The sequence below is a fragment of the Apodemus sylvaticus genome, chromosome 12, assembly GCF_947179515.1.
Source record: "Apodemus sylvaticus chromosome 12, mApoSyl1.1, whole genome shotgun sequence".
Classification (NCBI taxonomy): Eukaryota; Metazoa; Chordata; class Mammalia; order Rodentia; family Muridae; genus Apodemus; species Apodemus sylvaticus.
The window spans coordinates 17,523,812-17,542,927 of NC_067483.1; the positions used below are offsets into that span (position 1 = coordinate 17,523,812).

Sequence of the window (19,116 nt, forward strand, 5' to 3'; positions counted from 1 at the left end):
ACACACACACACACACACACTCACAAGAAAACTTGGTGTAGCACAAGGGTAGAAAGCTTGCCGAGTATGCAGAAGGCCCAAGATTCCCTCATCAGAAACGAGGAAGGAAGGGAGGAAAGAAAAAAAGACAAAAATATAATGGTGACCTCAACAAACACAGAAACTGCTTGGCATTGTTCCAACTTGCTCTGAGAAGGTTCGATTTATTTTAATCTTTCTGTTTAATAGAGAAATGGCATCCCATCTGACTGTGCATATGATACAGTGAGCTTTCCATTTCACTGATATTTAGCTTACAAGTTAGGACTCGGAAGCAAACGGGGCCTTCCGGTCTTCTGCAGGTGCGTGCAGCTCAGCATAGGCATCAAATCAACACACGTCCCTTCTGCTGAAATCCCATGCATTTGTACTTTACTGTGGAGTGCAGAGATAAAGCTTTGGGAGTGCGCATGGTCATGTGAGTAATGTGAGTGAAAGGCTTCTCCTGTCTGATTCTAGACAGCATCTATGTGCGGAAAACAGTCATTGGCTCTGGGGCTATGCCCAGTTACCCATTGCAGCTTTCAGTCACCAACATGAAGATTATAAAAGATTTTTATGTATTTGGAAAATATTAATCTTGCTGTGCTTTCTCTCCTATAGGCTTATGATATATAGTATCTCCCTAGAAACTGCACTCCTGAAAGACTTTCCGTCTCCTTCAGAGTAGAGCACTAGCCAGGTGGTTGGCGCATGCTCTAGTCATGAAGCTGTGGCTCAGCTGCCGTCTTTCTGTGTGGGGAAATGAGAACGTTTCCTTCCTTGGGCCTAGTTTTCATACCTTCCTTCATTTTTCATGCTTCGTTACCCATTGATTTTTTTCATATTTCTTCCAAAATGTGAAGAACAACATAGTAAAACATATAGGAATTCCAGCTGTCATAAATTAACTACCTCTTACTCTATATTATTATGTGTTCTATAACCACAAAGCCTGGTGGATATATTTTATAATATCAAAAGACACGATTTCATAAGAAAACTTAATGTTATATCGGAGGCATATGTTTATATCAAGACAAGAGATAATCTTTAGCATTTGAGAGGAGGTGACACAGCAATAGTGTTTCTTGATGCATTTTTTAATGTGTCGGAACAAGTGGGACCATGAGTAGATAAAATAGCAGGAACTGTATAAACTCATGACGATGCTCACAGCTCCTGGCTGGTCATCATCAGGGAGGGAAATGGCCCTAAGGAGGGAATGCTGGGAGAGTGGACTTCTGTGCTCCAAACTGACAGACAGTGTGAAACTCTGGTTCTTGGGTCCTGCCCTAGATGCTCACTTTCATTATTAAAATTACAGATGGCTGAAAAAAGATATCCTTAAATAAAATGCTGAATTACATTGAAACATGTAACTAGAGTGAGGTTGGGTGACTCCTTTATATAGACAGGAATAAGACATGAAAGCAGCGTGTTTTGGAGCCATCTTGAATAAAGAAGAAAGGGAAGGAGATGAAGTCTGTGGCTTACAACCTAGCCTGCTCTGCTCCTCTACACTGTGCCCATTCCTGGTGCCAGACAGGTTTGGGCACTGGGTCTGAGGACCAAAGCTTTACTTCTCTGCATCATCTTGAGTATTCATCTCCAACACAAAGAAGCCATGCCCTTATTCTAAGCTCAAAGCACTTAGAGTGATTATCATTGGCATTTGATCCATTTAACTAGGATTTCCACTGGAATTCAGACTGAGTTAAGTAGTAAAAGAAAATTTCAGAGGAAAAGAACCTCCATTCATGTTGTTAGTTTAAAAGTTGTTAGTTTAAGTGTTTGTTACGTAAGAAGAAAGGAAATGGCAAAACATTTTGCTATTCAAAAGCAACAGTGAAAAGTGTTTATAAAAATGACTATTATAAGTGAATCCTTAAAGTTCCTGTGTTTTCTCACTGTGTCTCCACATTTAATGTGTCTTATAGTTAACTGATAATTCTCCCATCCATTTCTTTTAGTAAAATGGCAAAACTGGAGGACCTTGAAGAGCTAGACGTCAGTGGGAATCAGCTGAAAGCCATCCCGACGACAATCATGAGCTGCAGGCGCATGCACACAGTGATCGCTCACTCCAACTGTATCGAAGTCTTCCCTGAGGTTCTGCAGCTCCCAGAAGTCAAGGTTTGTGGGCGATCATGGACCCCGGGCTTCGAGTCAGCAGAGGCTTTCCTTCCCACACAGTGGGGGCTGTGCTGTGGTGGCTTCACGCAGCAGGATATGCCAGCGTGAGACTTTACAGTGACCTTGTTCTGCTCAGTGTCTGGATCTGATTTAATATCACAAAGCTCTTTTTTTTAATTAGATATTTGCTTTATTTACATTTCAAATGTTATCCCCTGTCCTCCTTACCCCTCCGAAAACCCCCATCTCATCCCCCCTCCCCCTGCTTAGCAACTCCCATCCCCCCACTTTCCTGACCTGGCATTCCCCTACACTGGGGCGTCAAGCCTTCACAGGACCAATGACCTCTCTTCTCACTGATGTCTGGCAAGGCCATCTTCTGCTACATATGTACCTGGAGCCATGGGCCCCTCCACGTGTCCTCTTTAGTTGGTGGTTTAGTCCCTGGGAGCTCTGAGGGTACTGGTTGGTTCATATTATTGTTCCTCCTATAGGACTGCTAACCTCTTCAGCTCCATTGGGGACCCTTCGCTCAATCCATTGGTTGGCTGTGAGCCATGGGTATTCTGGTCTCCCTTCTAAGAAGGACCACAGTGTTCACACTTTGGTCTTCCTTCTTCTGGAGCTTCTTGGGTATTCCGAGCTCTGGGATAACATCTACTTATCAGGGAGTGCACACCATGTGTGTTCTTTCGTGACTGGATTACCTCCCTCAGGGTGATATTTCTGGGCTAACATCCACTTATCAGGGAGTGCACACCATGTGTGTTCTTTTGTGACTCGATTACCTCACTTAGGATGATATTTTCTAGTTCCATCCATTTGCCTAAGAATTTCATGAATTCATTGTTTTTCATAGCTGAGTAGTACTCCGTTGTGTAAATGTACCACATTATCCGTATCTATTCCTCTGTTGAGGGACATCTGGGTTCTTTCCAGCTTCTGGCTATTATAAATAAGGGTGCTATGAACATAGTAGAGCATGTATTCTTATTACATGTTAGAACATCTTCTGGGTACATGCCCAGGAGTGGTATAGCTGGGTCCTCAGGTAGTACTATGTCCAATTTTCTGAGGAACTGCCAAACTGATTTCCAGAGTGGTTGTAGCAGCAATCCCACCAACAATGGAAGAGTGTTCCTCTTTCTCCACATCCTCTCCACAATCTGCTGTCCCCTGAATTTTTGATCTTAGCCATTCTGACTGGTGTGAGGTGAAATCTCAGGGTTGTTTTGATTTGCATTTCCCTGATGACTAAGGATGTTGAACATTTCTTTAGGTGTTTCTCAGCCATTCAGTATTCCTCAGTTGAGAATTCTTTATCTCTGTACCCCAATTTTTAATAGGGTTATTTGGTTCTCTGGAGTCTTAACTTCTTAAGTTCTTTGTATATATTGGAAATTAGCCCTCTGTTGGATGTAGGATTGGTAAACATCTTTTCCTAATCTGTTGGTTTCCATTTTCTCCTATTGACAGTGTCCTTTGCCTTACATAAGCTTTGCAATTTTATGAGGACCCATTTGTCAATTCTTGATCTTAGAGCATAAGCTATTGATATTCTTTTCAGGAAAATTTCCCTGCGCCCATGTGCTCCAGGCTCTTCCACAATTTCTCTTCTATTAGGTTCAGTGTGTCTGGTTTTATGTGGAGGTCCTATACCATTTGGACTTGAGCTTTGTACAGGGAGATGATAATGGAGCGATTTGCATTCTTCTACATGTTGACTACCAGTTGAACCAGCACCATTTGTTGAAAATGCTGTCTTTTTTCCACAGGATTGTTTTACCACCTTCGTCAAAGATGAAAGAGAACTTTAGATCAATTTCCCTTATGAATATCAATGCAAAAGTACTCAAATTCTTGCCAACTGAATCCAAGAACACATCAAAACGATCATCCACCATGATGAAGTAGGCTTCATCCCAGGGATGCAGGGATGGTTCAGTATACAGAAAGCCATCACTGTAATCCACTACATAAACTCAAAGAAAAAAACCACATGGTCATTTCATTAGATGCTGAGAAAGCATTTGACAAAATCTAACGTCCCTTCATGATAAAAGTCTTGGAAAGATCAGGAATTCAAGGCCCATATCTAATCATAGTAAAAGCAATATACAGCAAACCAGTAGCCAACATCAAACTAAATGGAGAGAAACTTAAAGCAATCCCACTGAAATCAGGGACCAGACAAGGCTGTCCACTCTCTCCCTACCTGTTCAAAATAGTGCTCGAACTCATAGCCAGAGCAATTAGACAACAAAAGGAGGAACAAATTGAAACGTAAGAAGTTAAAGTATCACTGTTTGCAGATGATATAATAGTATACTTAAGTGACCCCCAAAAATTCACCAGAGAACTCCTAAACATGATAAACAACTTCAGCAAAGTGGCTGGATATAAAATTAACTAAAATCAGTAGCCCTTCTAGACTCAAAGGATAAAGAGGCTGAGAAAGAAATGAGGGAAATGACACCCTTTACAATAGTCACAAACAATATAAAATACCTTGGTGTGACTCTAACCAAGCAAGTGAAAGTTCTGTAGGATGAGAACTTCAAGTCTCTGAAGAAAGAAATCGAAGAAGATCTCAGAAGATGGGAAGCTCTCCCATGCTCATGGTTTGGTAGGGTTAATACAGTAAAAATGGCCATCTTGCCTAAAGCAATCTACAGATTCAATGCAATCCTCATCAAAATTCTAAATCGATTCTTCATAGAATTAAAAAGAACAATTTCCAAATTTATCTGGAATAAACAAAAAACCCAGGATAGTGAAAACTGTTTATTGAAAACAATAAAAGAACCTCTGGTGAAATCACCATCCCTGATCTCAAGCTATACTACAGAGCAATCGTGATAAAAACTGTATGTTATTGGTATAATGACAGACAGGAAGATCAGTGGAATAGAATTAAAGACCCAGAAATGAGCCTAGACACCTATGGTCACAAAACTGTTAAGTGTGGAGAATTTTCTCTTTTGTTGTGGACTTTGTTTGCTTGCTTACTTTTTAAATATGCTGTTTAAAATACAAATAGCTAAATCACATGAAGTCCTAAGTTTCAGTACTTACATCTTTTTTTTTTTTTTAGCTACTGTGGTAAAATACCCTGACAAAAGTAGTGCCTAGGAGAAAGGCCTGGTTTTAGCTCGGGGTTCACACATGTTGCCATGGAGGAAGGCAAGGCCGCAGAGCTCGGGGAGGGGGAGCGGGTGGGGGGGGCGGCGGACTACTGCTGTGCTCAGCACACACTCGCTACAGCGTGCAGTCCAGGGTCTTCTCCAAGGGCCTGGGCTTACCCGCAGGAAGATGGCTCCTTCCATATCAACTACTTTAATCAAGATAATCCTTACAGGTTTTCCTGGAGGCCCAGTGCACTGAAATTCTAGACTCTGTCAAGGTGACAATGAACACTGGCCATTGTGACTTAGCACCTAGAGCGTGACAAGAGGAGAAAGTAAGAGTAGACATTTAAGTCTCAGATTTTAACTGTATGTTACAAACTACAGTCTTACTGAGTAAAAAACGAATCCCATCCTAGCTTTTTCCTTCGGTTTCTGAATCCAACAGCCAGTGCTTTATGTCCTTCATTTTCTGCTGTTGTCTCTATAACACACTTTGCACCTCCCTTTAAGCTTTGATTTATTTTCATGTTGTGTGTAGGAGTGTTTGTCTATTTCTGTAGGGGCTTCTTAAGAACAAAGTGCATTCCATGTACCTGGATCCCAGTGAACCGCAGGTTGTGGGCTGCATGCCAGCGCTGGGCTCCAGACCCCGGTCCTCAGCTGAGCGGCCAGTGCTCCTGGCTGTGGGGTCACTTCTGCAGCCCTGGAACCCCAGTTGCTTCCCTCTGGTGCTGCTTTTAAATTCCTTTCCCTTTGCTTCGTTTTCATCCATTGTCTTCTGCTGTAGCATTTCCCATTTCTAGCTCCTCCATTACGAATAGATCCAGTAATTACTGACTTCAGGAGGCAGGTGGCTGGTGTTTGAGTATAGAGCAAGGGTGTTTTTATGTTCCCAAATTGCTGTGGAAAAGAATAGTTTTGTTTTATAAGTCTAAATGGGTATTTTATATATCATATATATTCATATGATGTATATTTATATATCATATATACCATATATATATGTATATACATATATATGTGTGTGTGTATATATATATATATATATATATCACAATAATAAGTTTTAAAATAGGCAGTAGGACTTATTTTGCTTTGAAGACTTTCATGGGTTTATTAACCACAAATTTTCTTTTGGAAAGTTGAAATGTGTCAATATATCATATACACACACACACACACATGCACACGCGCACACACACACACATATATGGAGAGAAAGATGATATATATGTATATATTTGTGTATGTGTATATATGTATATATACTATATCTATACCTATAATATATGCACAGTAATAATAATGAGTCACACCATGACATGCTAGAGACCAGGGGACAACTTGTGCTGTTCTCTTCTTCCACTTTTGCTTGGGATCAAGAGACAAGACCCAGGTCACTGAGCTTAAGGAAAAGCGTTTCTACCCAGTCACCTCTCTGGCTCACATGCTATAAAACCTACTTCTAGACAGAAATAATAGCTTTTTTACTGAGCTTGATAATCTATATTTTTTTTAAGATTTATTTATTATATGTAAGTACATTGTAGCTGTCCTCAGACACACCAGAAGAGGGTGTCAGATATCATTACAGATGGTTGTGAGCCACCATGTGGTTGCTGGGATTTGAACTCAGGACCTTAGGAAGAACAGTCAGTGCTCATAACTGCTGAGCCATCTCACCAGCCCCTAAATTTTATTTATATTGTTCCTTAAGAATAAAGCAGAATGGTAGTTGTAAAATGTTTCATAAAGATGTTATAGTCCTTGTAGTATATAATTACAAAACTTAACAATTTGAAAGGGTAAGATCATGGCTCCTTTAGCTAGTTTTCTTCACGTGGCCTTAACTTCAAAGGTGAATTTCTATCCACAGCTTCCTAGATAATGTTAGTTTTTGTAGGTGGTTTTGTTTTTCCTGTTTGTTTTTGTCTGTAACTCCCTATGTAGCCAACTAGCTCCCAGTCAGCCAATGAGGGGAAACATGTTCAACACCACAGCTTAAGGAAGGCTCGACCTGGCCAGGCCTAGGCCATGCGAGTCCATTGGTGCCTCATGTGTCCCAGAAACCAAGTTGGCTATGGTGCTGGCCCTTGGCTCTCCCTCATTGGTCACTGGACTGAATAAAGGCCATGTGAGTAATGAAGCAGTTTGGCTTCAAGACCCAAATTTTCTTTGAATAATTTTTAAAATGTAAATTACTGTAATGTTTTGTGGAATTTTATTGTAAGCAAGTGAACTAGGTTTTCAGCAGTTGGAACGTGGCCAATGCAGCTTGGAGCGTGGCTCGACCTCACATCGCAGGTCCTGTCTGTCAGGCTCTCGTGTCTTCCTGACTCTTGAATCTAGCTTCCTGCATTCTGTTCAGAAACCCTTCTTGAGCATGTGCTGTGCCCTCCGTGGACATGCTGTGTAAGCTCATCCTTTAGTAATGGACTGTAAGCTATTTTTAATCAGTGGCTATAAGAAGCTGATAATAAATAGACTTCCCTCTGGATATAGATCAGCTTTAAATCCGAAAGGGAAGCAAATAGACTCTCAGAGTGAGCAGTACAGTTCAGCCTGGCTTACCTGAAGCAGGCCACCCTGTCTGCTGGCCTTTTCACTATGTACAGTAAAGAGAGTGTGTGCTTCCTTGGAAAGATCCCCAAAATCTGGGGAGAAGGCTGAGTTACAGTGATAGGAAAGGAGATCACGGGAGCAGCTAGGCCTGGATGCATGAGCATAGTTAGACTCACACTTGAGGATGGCGTGGCTTCTGTGACGCACATCCAGTACACGGGACCTGGAGCCAGCATCTGAGTCCTGGAAATGGATCCAGAACAGTCATTTGGGAAATGTCCGTTCTTGTTTGGGGCAGAGCACCTTCAAAGGGCTTGGGGAAGAGGCAGCAAGCACAAAATGGCCATTAAAGCCACTTTATTTTGGTCTAGCCGGGAACAGGCCATCAGGAAGCTTGGGCTGTGTGTTCTCACTCTTACTAAAGTGGGGCCCCTGGCTGGTTATGTGTCCATCTGTATTTAAGCTCTAGTTCCTCCAGATGCTTCTGAATTCAAGATGATGCCCTGTCGCACAAGGCGGCACCTCCTCTTACAGAGTAGATGAAGCAGAGCCGGTGCTAGCCCCTTGTACACACCTCTCACACCTGTTTACAGATGCCTGTGTGCGAAGGAGTACTGGCTGTGATCCTCAGGGGTGCTGTGAGGTGGCCTCTTCATGCTGTCATTGCCTGTGGGGAATGCAGTGTGCCCTGCCCTGCAGAATGTGGAAGACAGCTTGGGACAACTTCAGAGTTTCTTTCAGATTTTTTTTCAGTCAAAAATCTTGTGCTCACTTTGTCATTTTTAAAAATGCCAATTATGCTTTACTTTACTATGAAAATATTGGTTCTTCTCATGAGAACTGTAGAAGACACAACCGAAGCCTGCAGAAGCATGCGCCAGGTGCCTTATGTCATTGTAACAGGCTACTACAGCCAGGCGTAAAAAGTGTGGACACAAAGATATTGATCTGATACTACCGAATGCATTTTTCTTCAATTCAAATTTTGCTATTAATTTATTTCAGGAAATTCAGTGTGTAGAGAAATTGAATGGTGATTGGAAGGGTATGAGCTTTTAAAAACAAATATATACCCTGTGTAATTTTTATCAGTTTGAATTCTTGTAACTAAATCCAAAATCTACTCAAGAACAATCTGTGGAGTTAGTACATGTCAACTGAAAAGAAAGGCTACCTACAGATGGAGTTTAAATACTAAATACTAAGTAGACTTGAATAACTATATGCAAGTACAACTTCAGAAAGGCAGTGCTGTACTTTAGCTTCTGTTCTTACAGTGAAATGTAGGCTCGGATGGGTTCAGTCCGTTGGCAGGCTCATTTCCGGTCAGTTATCTTTCTCTACTTAGGCATCTTTTTCTCCAGTTTTTTTGTTTCCTAATAAAATCTTTATAATCTAGCTGTTGATTCTAATGTAGACTGACAAACATTCCTATGTTGATTTCAGAATTCAGGGTCTGTGTAGTCACATAGTTGTCAGGAGGTACGACTGTATGACAGAGAAGGTTTGCCTGCCCAGCTGGTTCTCTGACCTGGCCGTTCTTCCCCACGCTGTGATGTCACTCCCAGACTGACGATGCAGCAGCCCGGCGTTGCTGCTTTTGTCTCCTGTGTTCTTGCATCATCAATCTTTTCCTACGTCTTTTTCTTCGTCTGATAGAAGTTCAGTGGATAAATTCTTTTTTTGTTGTTTTGGGGTTTTTTTGTTGTTGTTGTTTTCAAGACAGGGTTTCTCTGTGTAGCCCTGGCTGTCCTGGAACTCACTCTGTAGACCAGGCTGGCCTCGAACTCAAAAATCTGCCTGCCTCTGCCTCCCAAGTGTTGGGATTACAGGCGTGCGCCACCACTGCCTGGCGGGATAAATTCTTAATTATACTTTTATATAGTATATTTTGATTATACCCTCCCCAAAAATCCTTCTGGATCCTCCCCTACCTTCCTACCCAGCTAACTTTGTTCTTTCTTTCTCATTTTGACTTTGAAAAATAGAAAGAAATAACAAGAAGCAAAAAGACAAAAAAAAAAAAATCCACAAAAACAAAAACCACAACAAACAGGCAAAAGGTCCAAAGACAAAAAGTGCTACAACAACGCAAAATGAAACAAAAGCCCACAAAATGCCAGTAAGTTTGTTCACCTCTGAGGACATGGCTGGCCTTGGAGTGTGGTTAATTACCCAGTGACACTGCACATTGATTTTTCCTTTGTTATTCTTGGTGATCAGCGCCTTGGTTAACAGTGGGACCTGGTGTCCACAACCCCCTTTCAATACTGAGATCTCTTCTGGCTTGAGCCTATAACGGGTCTGTGCCTGGTGCCACGTCTCTGATGTCATATGTGCGTTAGTCCGGATGTCTGAAGAAGCTCCTAGGGAGTATCCATCCCCTCGGGTTCTTGTAGTCTCTCCACCTCCTGTTCTGGGGTGAGGGATTTAATAAAGACATCTCCTTTAGGACTGAGTGCTCCAAAGTCTCACTCTGTCCATTGTCCATTGTAGGTCTTCCTATCTGCTGCAAGAAGCTTCTCTAATGGGGTTGAGTGAAACGTTGATCTATAGATGTAGCAGTAAATCATGACGAGTCGCTTCTTTCTCTGTTCCTTGAGCAGACCCTAGGCTGGTCTCCCGTGTAGTTTCAGGTTCTTGCCAACTTTGGCAGTGTTAGGTATGGGCTCCATCTCATGGAGAGGACCTTCATTACATCCAGTCAAAAAGTGGTTGGTCACCAGCATCTGCCACTGTTGCACCAGTGTGCATGCAGGCGAGTTGATTTATAGCTGCTGATAGTGACAGGGACCTTTCTCCTCCAGAAGCATGCAGAGTACCACCCAGTTCCATGAACACTAGTCACTAGGACTGGAGCTTACAGCTGGGCACAGCTCAAGCTCTCTGTTCAAAAACAGTGTTTTCTTCAGCAACAGAGACTTGGCATCAAATTGTGGAAAGTATTCAATAGACTATGATGTTTGGGAGCTCCATTGAGCACCATTGACCAATAGACTAAAAACTTCCTGGCACTCAAGTTTTACTTGGTGGCGTAAGGTTGGAGTGTTGGTGCCTATTATGTGGTGACTCCATTTAGAGTCCTTTCATGATTGTCTACCTTTTAGAAAGCTTCTACAAGTAGTAGGCTTCCAAATGCTTTTCACATGGCCATTGCTATCAGGTCCCACAGCACATTCTCTCCTTTGCCCTTCTTTCCAGCCCCTCTCCCATCTAGTCCCCTAGTCTCCCTCTCATCTGTTTATAGCTCTGTACTCCTTTTCCCCTCTGTGGAAGTCCCCTTCCCCACTGATCTCTTACTGGGTACATAACCTCTGTGGTTATTAAAACACAAATCTGAAGCTGACACGCCAGCATCCACATAGAAGACAAAGCACACAACCCTTTTGGTTCTGGGTTACTTCCCTCAAGATGACTTTTTCCTAGTGACATTTACCTAAAATCCTATCATTTCCTTTCCCTTAACAGCTGAATCATTTTCCATTGTGCAGCTGTTCCACATTTTCATTATCCATTCTTCAGTTGGTGGCTCTCTAGGCTTTTTCCGATTTCTGTCTATTATAAATAGAGCTGCAATGAACATGGGTGAGCAGGTGCCTCTAGAGTAGGCTATGCAGTCCTTTACGTATGTGCCCAAGAGTGGTATAGTTGGATCTTAAGGTAGATCTATTCCCTGTTTCCTGAGGAACTGCCTCACTGGTTTCCATAGTGGCTCTACAAGTCTGCACTCCCACCATGTATGAGCAAAGGTTCTTCCTGCCCGTATCTTTGCTTCAGGCTGTCATTTACTTCATTGATCTTGGCCATTTTGACTGGTGTAAGATGTCCCAGTGGGTTTGTTTGCAGGTCACTGATGGCTGAGGAAGCCAACACTTCTTTATGTCTGTCTGTCTGTCTCTCTCGGCTTTGTGTTGCATCTTTTGAAAACTGTGGTTCATTCTATACCCCATTTTTAAAATTGGGTTATTTGTTTTCTTGTTGTCCAGGTTTGGTTTGATTTTGTAAGTTCTGTATCTTCCTCATCTTTTGTTTTGCATTAAGAAGGCCCTTGGGGTTCATGTTAATGAGGGTGTTATAACCCTGAAGATCCAAGTGGGCACAGATACAAGCCATGGATGGGCAAAGGGCCCACCCTTAAGATTTTTTTCAGTTAATGCTTTATCTTAAATGCAGAAGTAAACTTTAATGGAAAAGATTAATGGTGGAGTCAAAGAAAGTGAAACAGTTTATGTAGCTCAGACCTTAAGTGTCTATGGAGGAGCTGCAGGCAGCTGCCATTTTTATTGACCAGTGCTTATCTGCAGAGCGCAGGTTGGGGGCCTGCAACCTCTCCAGATCATTTTTCTTGTTTCCACCAGTGTGTCGATCTGAGCTGTAATGAGCTGAGTGAAATCACGTTACCAGAAAACCTGCCACCTAAGCTGCAGGAGCTCGACCTGACTGGAAACCCACGCCTTGCCCTGGACCACAAAAGCTTGGAGCTGCTCAAGTGAGTATTGCAAAGCATTGTGGCCTCTGCTGTGTTCACTAGCAGTGGGGTTTACAACTTCATACACACGCGAACTGGAAGATTCCTTTCACGTAGCCATATACACAGAAAGAAAACAGGAGGGCACCATCCACAGTGGGAGAGAAGTCACATGACTGTAACGTCTAATGCAAATGTCACAGAAACATTTTGAAAGATACATGATGTGAAGGAAGTTATTAGAAACTAAAATCTGGATCCTTTTTTTAAAAAACTGGAAGTGCAAAGTAGTTACAGTTAGATATTACTGGGTTTTCTTCCTTCTCGAGGGAGCTCATGGTGGATGCTGGTCATGTGACTGGTTGAAGCTTAAGGGTGGCCTCACTAGAAAAGCTGCCGCTGTGTGGATGTTCATCCCAGAACTCCAGATAGACTTAACTGGATGAATTGTGCTTCACAGATACTCTGCAGCCATTAACATTCTGATGTCGAGCTGTAGAAGTAATCAAAAAAAATGTTTTTATAGTATGTTATTATACAAAGGAAACTTATGAAGAGATTTGTACACGTATTATTCTTTTTTTCAAATTAAGTATGCACACATTCTGCCTGTAAGTACCTGCACATGCCTAAAGTACACTCCACAGGATAGATCCTGGGTATTAAGAGTTCTCCATATTCCCCTTTAAGTAGTTATATCAGAAAGAGTTGAGGAACTCTCAAAGAAATCAGTCTATGTGACTAACACACACACAGACTTTACACGTGTTTTCATCAATTCCTACAACTACTTAAAGTAAATCTAAAATGAAAATTACAACTGGGAAAAAATACTTGAAAAACTAATTTAAAGCATTGACATTATTACTGGATCCTACTCATATAAGTGAGTAAAGATGTCCCATGTTCCAGATGGGCTGGAAAGACAGCTGAGCAATTAAGAGCATACGCTGTTCTTGCAGAGGAGCAGGGGATCTGATGACATCAGCAGACACCTGCACACATGTTAATGCATGTGCACATACACAGACTTAAAAATAAATCTTTATTTTTTCAAAAAACAGTTTTCATTCAAAACTAGAAAATGAGCCAAGGACATTAATATTTAACAAAAGAAATTAAAAAATGTTCAAGCTTACTAGTATATTAAGAAAACAACAAATATTCAAGCCCTGGGGATTGGCTCTGTGAGAAAAGCCGGTGCAGTGCAGAGTCCTTTACAAGGAGCTAACCTGACATCCTGTCAGACTCTAAAACCATCCTGTGGGTCAGGCATCTGTATCTAAAACTCTTTTCTTTATTTTTTTTCCTCTGTCTTTTTTTTTTATCCCCAACCCCCAACCTCTCCCACGGTTTCTTCTAGATGCACTCCTACTTCCTAATCCCTGAAACTTTGTGAGGTTTAAATAACTCATCCACTCAGATAAACCCAGGTGTGGGGCCATCCCCTGGGATATGGTCAGCCTACCATACCCTCAAAGAAAACTGACTGTATCCCCCAGAGGTCATCAACTCTTCATAGATCCTCAGTTCACACTTTCATTTTAAAAAGCAATTAGTGTTTATTTTAAGCACAGAGATAGGCATCAGGATATTTCTAGTTATATTTGAAATGAATATAAAGTAGCTTGAAAAATTTTTGTGTCAGAATGTAGACAAATATGCTGAACATAGAAAAATATGCTGAACCACCATAGATGATATAAATGCAAGATGATAGATAGATAGATACATACATACATACATACATACATACATACATACATACATGGATGATAGATACATACATACATACATACATGGATGATAGGTAGATACATACATACGTACATACATACATACATAGATGGATGGATGATAGATAGATAGATAAATGCATACATATGTACATACATGGATGGATGGATGATAGATACATGCATACATACATAGATGATACATACATACATACATGGATGATAGGTAGATATATACATACATACATACATACATACATTCATGGATGGATGGATGATAGATAGATAGATAGATAGATAGACAGACAGACAGACAGACAGACAGGTAGATGATAGATAAGGGATCCCACAGTTATAAAGCAAAAAAATGAAAGCTGGTAAAGTCTCTGCAGTAAGCATATGTTACTGGAGTGACTGACCTTCTGTGGTGAAGGCGTTGTGCTCTCAGTAAACAATTACTAAGGATGAATCATAATACTGAAAATGTTACCTTCTGGTTAGTATCCTGAGTCTTCTTAGTAACTCTGGAGAGTTTCCACATATTACTGTGATTGGGGATGTGCTTGTCCAGGAGCTAGAGTGAAGCCATATGAGAACTCCCCATGGCCCCTTCCCTTTTCATACATCAACGTGACAGACAGTGCACACAGCCAGCTTCCTGGGAGGCTACTTAGTTACCTAGTTAGCTACACAGGCCATTGCTTCATTACAAAAGATTTTTCAATAAGGGAGAAACATTAGTAGTTTTTGTATAATTATTGGAAAATGGAATTATTTCTGTGAAAATTCTTTAGTCAATAAAAATTATCAGTGTCTGTGGAAGGGCACCATCAGTAGTCAGTTGCTGAGAGAGAACCCAAGTCTCACATCTTAGAATGTGGAGTGAACTAATCATTTATTAATGTGATTTTACATGTCTGGTGTGTGGGTTGTACGTCTAATGAAAACACTGAAAGATCTAGGAAGTAGGGAATCCTCAGTAGTGTTTGTTGGCTATTTGAGTAGATGATATGGGAAGACTTGGGTTTGTAGTGAATACTGAAGACTTCTTTATCACACAACTGTGAATTTGTTCTTATCAAGTTTGAGTACCCAGTTCATGGTGTAAGAATTATAACTTAACATGACACTTAATTTCTGTTTGCTTTTAGGTTTAGTTTTATGTCTGTCTGTATTCATGTTTGTGTGTGTGCAGATGCTCATAGAAGCCAGAGGTCACCCGCATTCCTCAGGAGTCATCCACCTTTTTTTTTCATTGAGGCAGGTTCCCTCACTGGATCTGGGCTCACCATACGCTAGGCTGGCTGACCAGGGATTCCTGTCTCCCCTCAGTGCTGGCACTGCAACTTTTTATGCAGTAAAGTACTTGTACAAACTTAATTTCTGGGCTTCTACAAGTACTTTACCACCTGAGCCATCCCCCTGCTGTCTTCCGCTGTGTTGTTTACTCACGCTAAGGGTTGACGTGTAGTGTACAGTGTGTCGATGTCTCACTGCTGCTCTGCGTCACCGTGAAGTCTGTGCCACGTGCACACCCTCGTTCTCGGTGCCAGCGAAAGGTACCCGCAGAGCAGCTTCCTGATGCCCATACATATTTCATTCGCTGGACACAGCAGAGGTGGACAGTGAGGAGTGCTTAGCAGTGTCCTCTCTGGTAAGGGCAGCAGATCTCACGCGTCTGTCCCTGATGAGTCCTGTCACTTTCTCCCCTTAGTAACATCCGCTGCTTCAAGATTGACCAGCCGTCAGCAGGCGATGCATCGGGAGCCCCAGCAGTGTGGAGTCATGGTTACACTGAAGCCTCAGGAGTCAAGAACAAGTATGTTGTGAGACTGCGGACCCCAAATGTAGGCCTCTTTTCTTGGGTAGGAGACCTGCATCCTTGGAAAGGAAAGGAAGGTGCTTCCTTGTGTCCTTGAGTTTCTTAGAGCATGTTACTGCAGAGTGAGGCTCACTCCTCAGTGTTTAAGCACCGGGTGGATGACCTTTGGCATCGCATCCTCTTCTTTTGTGAGAGATGTTGCTAGGATACAGTGTAACTGACACATTGTATCTGTGTAAACCTCCAGTGTTTGGGAAAGCCTAAGGATTGAAATGTATCTCTGCCTTTGAAAAGCCAGTTTATCTTTCTGGGAAGTCTGTTTACCGAGAGAGAAGAAGTATACTCAGGATGACTTACATTGCCTACTGTAATATGCCTACATTCTAAACTAGCTTGGCAGCCTTTCATCTCAATTCCCTGTCATGTCGGCTGCTTCTGCCCCTAGTAGTAATTCATTGGAATTTCTTTTTATAAACTGTTTCCACTGGGCACCCTCTCTTAGGTAGGAATGCAGATTTTTCCTGACAATGCAATCAAGATGATCAGACTTGCTCACGTTATATGAAGAGGAACTGATGATTAGAAAAGCAGAGTCCTACAAATTAGTCATAATTTTTTTGGGTAAGGTACAAGAACACAAAATATTGAAAGTAATGAATGAATAGAAAGTAGAAAATGATCCAGTAATAAGCTTGTTAAATCATGGACGTAGTTACAACCAGTCAGATAAAACAACAGTATTCCCATACAGGCCTATAATTCCCAAATTCAGAAGGGGGAGGCAGGAGGTGGAGGCAGGAGGTTGGGAAAAAAACAAGACCAGCATACACTGAGAGAGACACAGAGACAGAGGCCCTCCCAGCCTTCTCACTGGCTCCTTGACCCACTTCATCAGAAACTTTTAAGGTATCTGAGGTGATTCTAAAGTGTCCAGGGTTGAGGACCACACTTTCTGAATGCCTTGTATGGAGAGTAAAAGGTGGGGCTGTGCCACCATGCTGAGTCTTTCTGGGCATAGGAAAGACACCCAGTAAGGTGACGTGGCTTTGCCGTCGGCTCCACTAAGGCTCAACACCCACGGGAGGCAGGGCGGGCAGCCTCCGGTCTGCCTGGGCTCCGACTGTGCTCACTGCGCTCTCCCTGTGTGAAGGAGGAGAGTGGACACTCAGGACGCCATTGTAGAGGCTGTTCCGGGTTTGACTAGAGGAGGCGTTTTACAGATTCAGGATGTGGCTATTTTCTAATTCTAGGACATTGGCTATCTACTCATGTATGTGAGTTAAGCAAGCAACTATTAGATTTGGTTTTCCTGCACTTTTTTTTTTTTTTTTTACTTAAGATCAAGAAAAGTGTGTAAGTAGCAAGTGCACTGGCCTGTGAGTTGTCTTGGGGTGAACACACTTGCAGCCAGCCAGCGAGATCAAGAAACAGAAGGCAAACGGCACCCCGAACCCCAGCACGTCCAGCCCGCCTCCCTTACCCAGAACAAACCACATGTGCTTGGGGGCACTTTGTTGTTGTTTTGTTTAGTTTGTCTGCCTGTTAGTTTGTTTGTGTTTATGGGGTGGGGGGCTATGGGGTTATTTTGTCTTTGTTTTCCTAGATGTTTGTGTGTTATTCCCTTATAAATGCCAGGTCGCCTTACCGGGACCAAGGAAGGATGGTCCTTTCCTGTGTGTAAGGGTCATTCAGCGTCTGTGCCTCCAGATCTCGATGATCTCTGTTCTTGTTCTCCTCTCTGTGTAGAGCTGCTTTCTTCTCAGTAGGCTTAGCTCCTCTGGGGAAAACCCAAGCAGGGAGTGCACGTGGGTAATTTGGGCCCTTCTCAGACTCAAACTAGTTTCGGGAGAAAAGGTATCTAAGAGTGACCACCTGATTTTAAACAAACTACTTTACTCTGCTCCATGAAGAAAAATAGTAGAATTTTAAGATGATAGCAGTGGGCCTCATTGATCCATTTAATTTGCCTTCATCCAGGGGAAAGCTGGGGATTTAGGTTCACTCTCAGCATCATTTATGGAAGATGGCTATCTTGTCTCCAGTGTATGCGTTCAGCATCTTGGTTAGAAATCTTGTGGCCACGGAGACTGTGGCAGGTGCATGGGCCTGCACATTCAGCCAGATGGGTCCCAGCACTACGAGGGGGAAGAGGCTACTGACTCCTTCTCTTACCCACCAGGCTATCTGCGATTGATACCTGCTTGACAAGGGGAAGTTGGTTTTCTCCAGTGGGGCCTCACTGGGCATATTAACCACGCTTGAGCTCTCGGGTTTATCTCTGGGTGCTCTGTTCCCTTGGTCTGTGTGTCTGTTTCTGTAGAAGATCTTGTAGTTTGTTCTGTAGTAGTTAGTTGGGTACTATAATTTGAAATCCAGCAGTATTCATTTGTTCAGGATTGCATCAATTATTCCAAGTCCTTTGTGTTGCTCTGTGAATTTCAGGATAGTTTGTTCCAGTTCTGTAAAGGTGCTAAGAGTTGGTGGACATTGCATGAAACTGTAAATGCTGTTTTGTACTATAGTCATTTCAGAAACCAGTTCTGCCTGCCCATGAATGTACAGGTCTTTCACTCTTTTGGGGGGGGGGTAGGTATATTCCTATGTGTTTTATTGTTGTCTATATTTGTTTTTAATGATTTTTAAAGTGATTGTGAGCTTTAAAAAGCTATTAAGATCTATTTCTATGTCTTTCTCAGCACTGTGGGAATCTTCTTGGTATACAGGACTGTTACTGATTTTGTCTTACTCTGCTAACCTTTGACATTTCTGAGAGTTTTCCTGTGGGGTGCAAGGGTTTTATATTGTCCACAAGTAGAGGGATATGGTAGCATGATACCTTCCTTCTTTTTTGTATCCCTTCTGCTTCTTTGTCTTATCGTATAGCTGTAGCTAGATTTTAGCCCTGTATTGCATTTCAGTGGAGAGAATAGACAGCCCTGTCTCACTTCTGATTTTACAGGAACTACTTTGGGTTTTTAAGTTATTTTTATAACAACTCTCTTAAGTTTGCTTTCTGTTGCTATGACAAAACACCATGGCTAAGTACAGCTTTGGAAGAGAGGACTTGTTACAGCTTACAGTCCATCATGCTGGTAGAGCAGGGCAGTGACTTTAGGTAGGAGCCTGAATTCAGGAAAGAACTAAATCAGAGGCTGAGAACTCCCTCACTACCGTGCTCTCTGCCTGCTTTCTTCCAACCTAGGATGTCCTGCCAGGGGTAGCGCCACCACAGTGGGCAGGGCCCTC

General features: G+C 42.2%; 1 protein-coding gene across 1 annotated transcript in view; it reads left to right on the forward strand.

Annotated features, from left to right (window-relative positions):
• The window catches only part of Phlpp1 (PH domain and leucine rich repeat protein phosphatase 1), a 224,839-nt gene that overhangs the window by 192,602 nt on the left and 13,121 nt on the right, over positions 1 to 19,116 (forward strand). Inside the window, exons 12-14 of the mRNA XM_052200302.1 lie at positions 1,992 to 2,154; positions 12,203 to 12,333; positions 15,763 to 15,867. Coding sequence (XP_052056262.1) covers positions 1,992 to 2,154; positions 12,203 to 12,333; positions 15,763 to 15,867 — 399 coding nt within the window. The remainder of the gene's footprint in view (positions 1 to 1,991; positions 2,155 to 12,202; positions 12,334 to 15,762; positions 15,868 to 19,116) is intronic.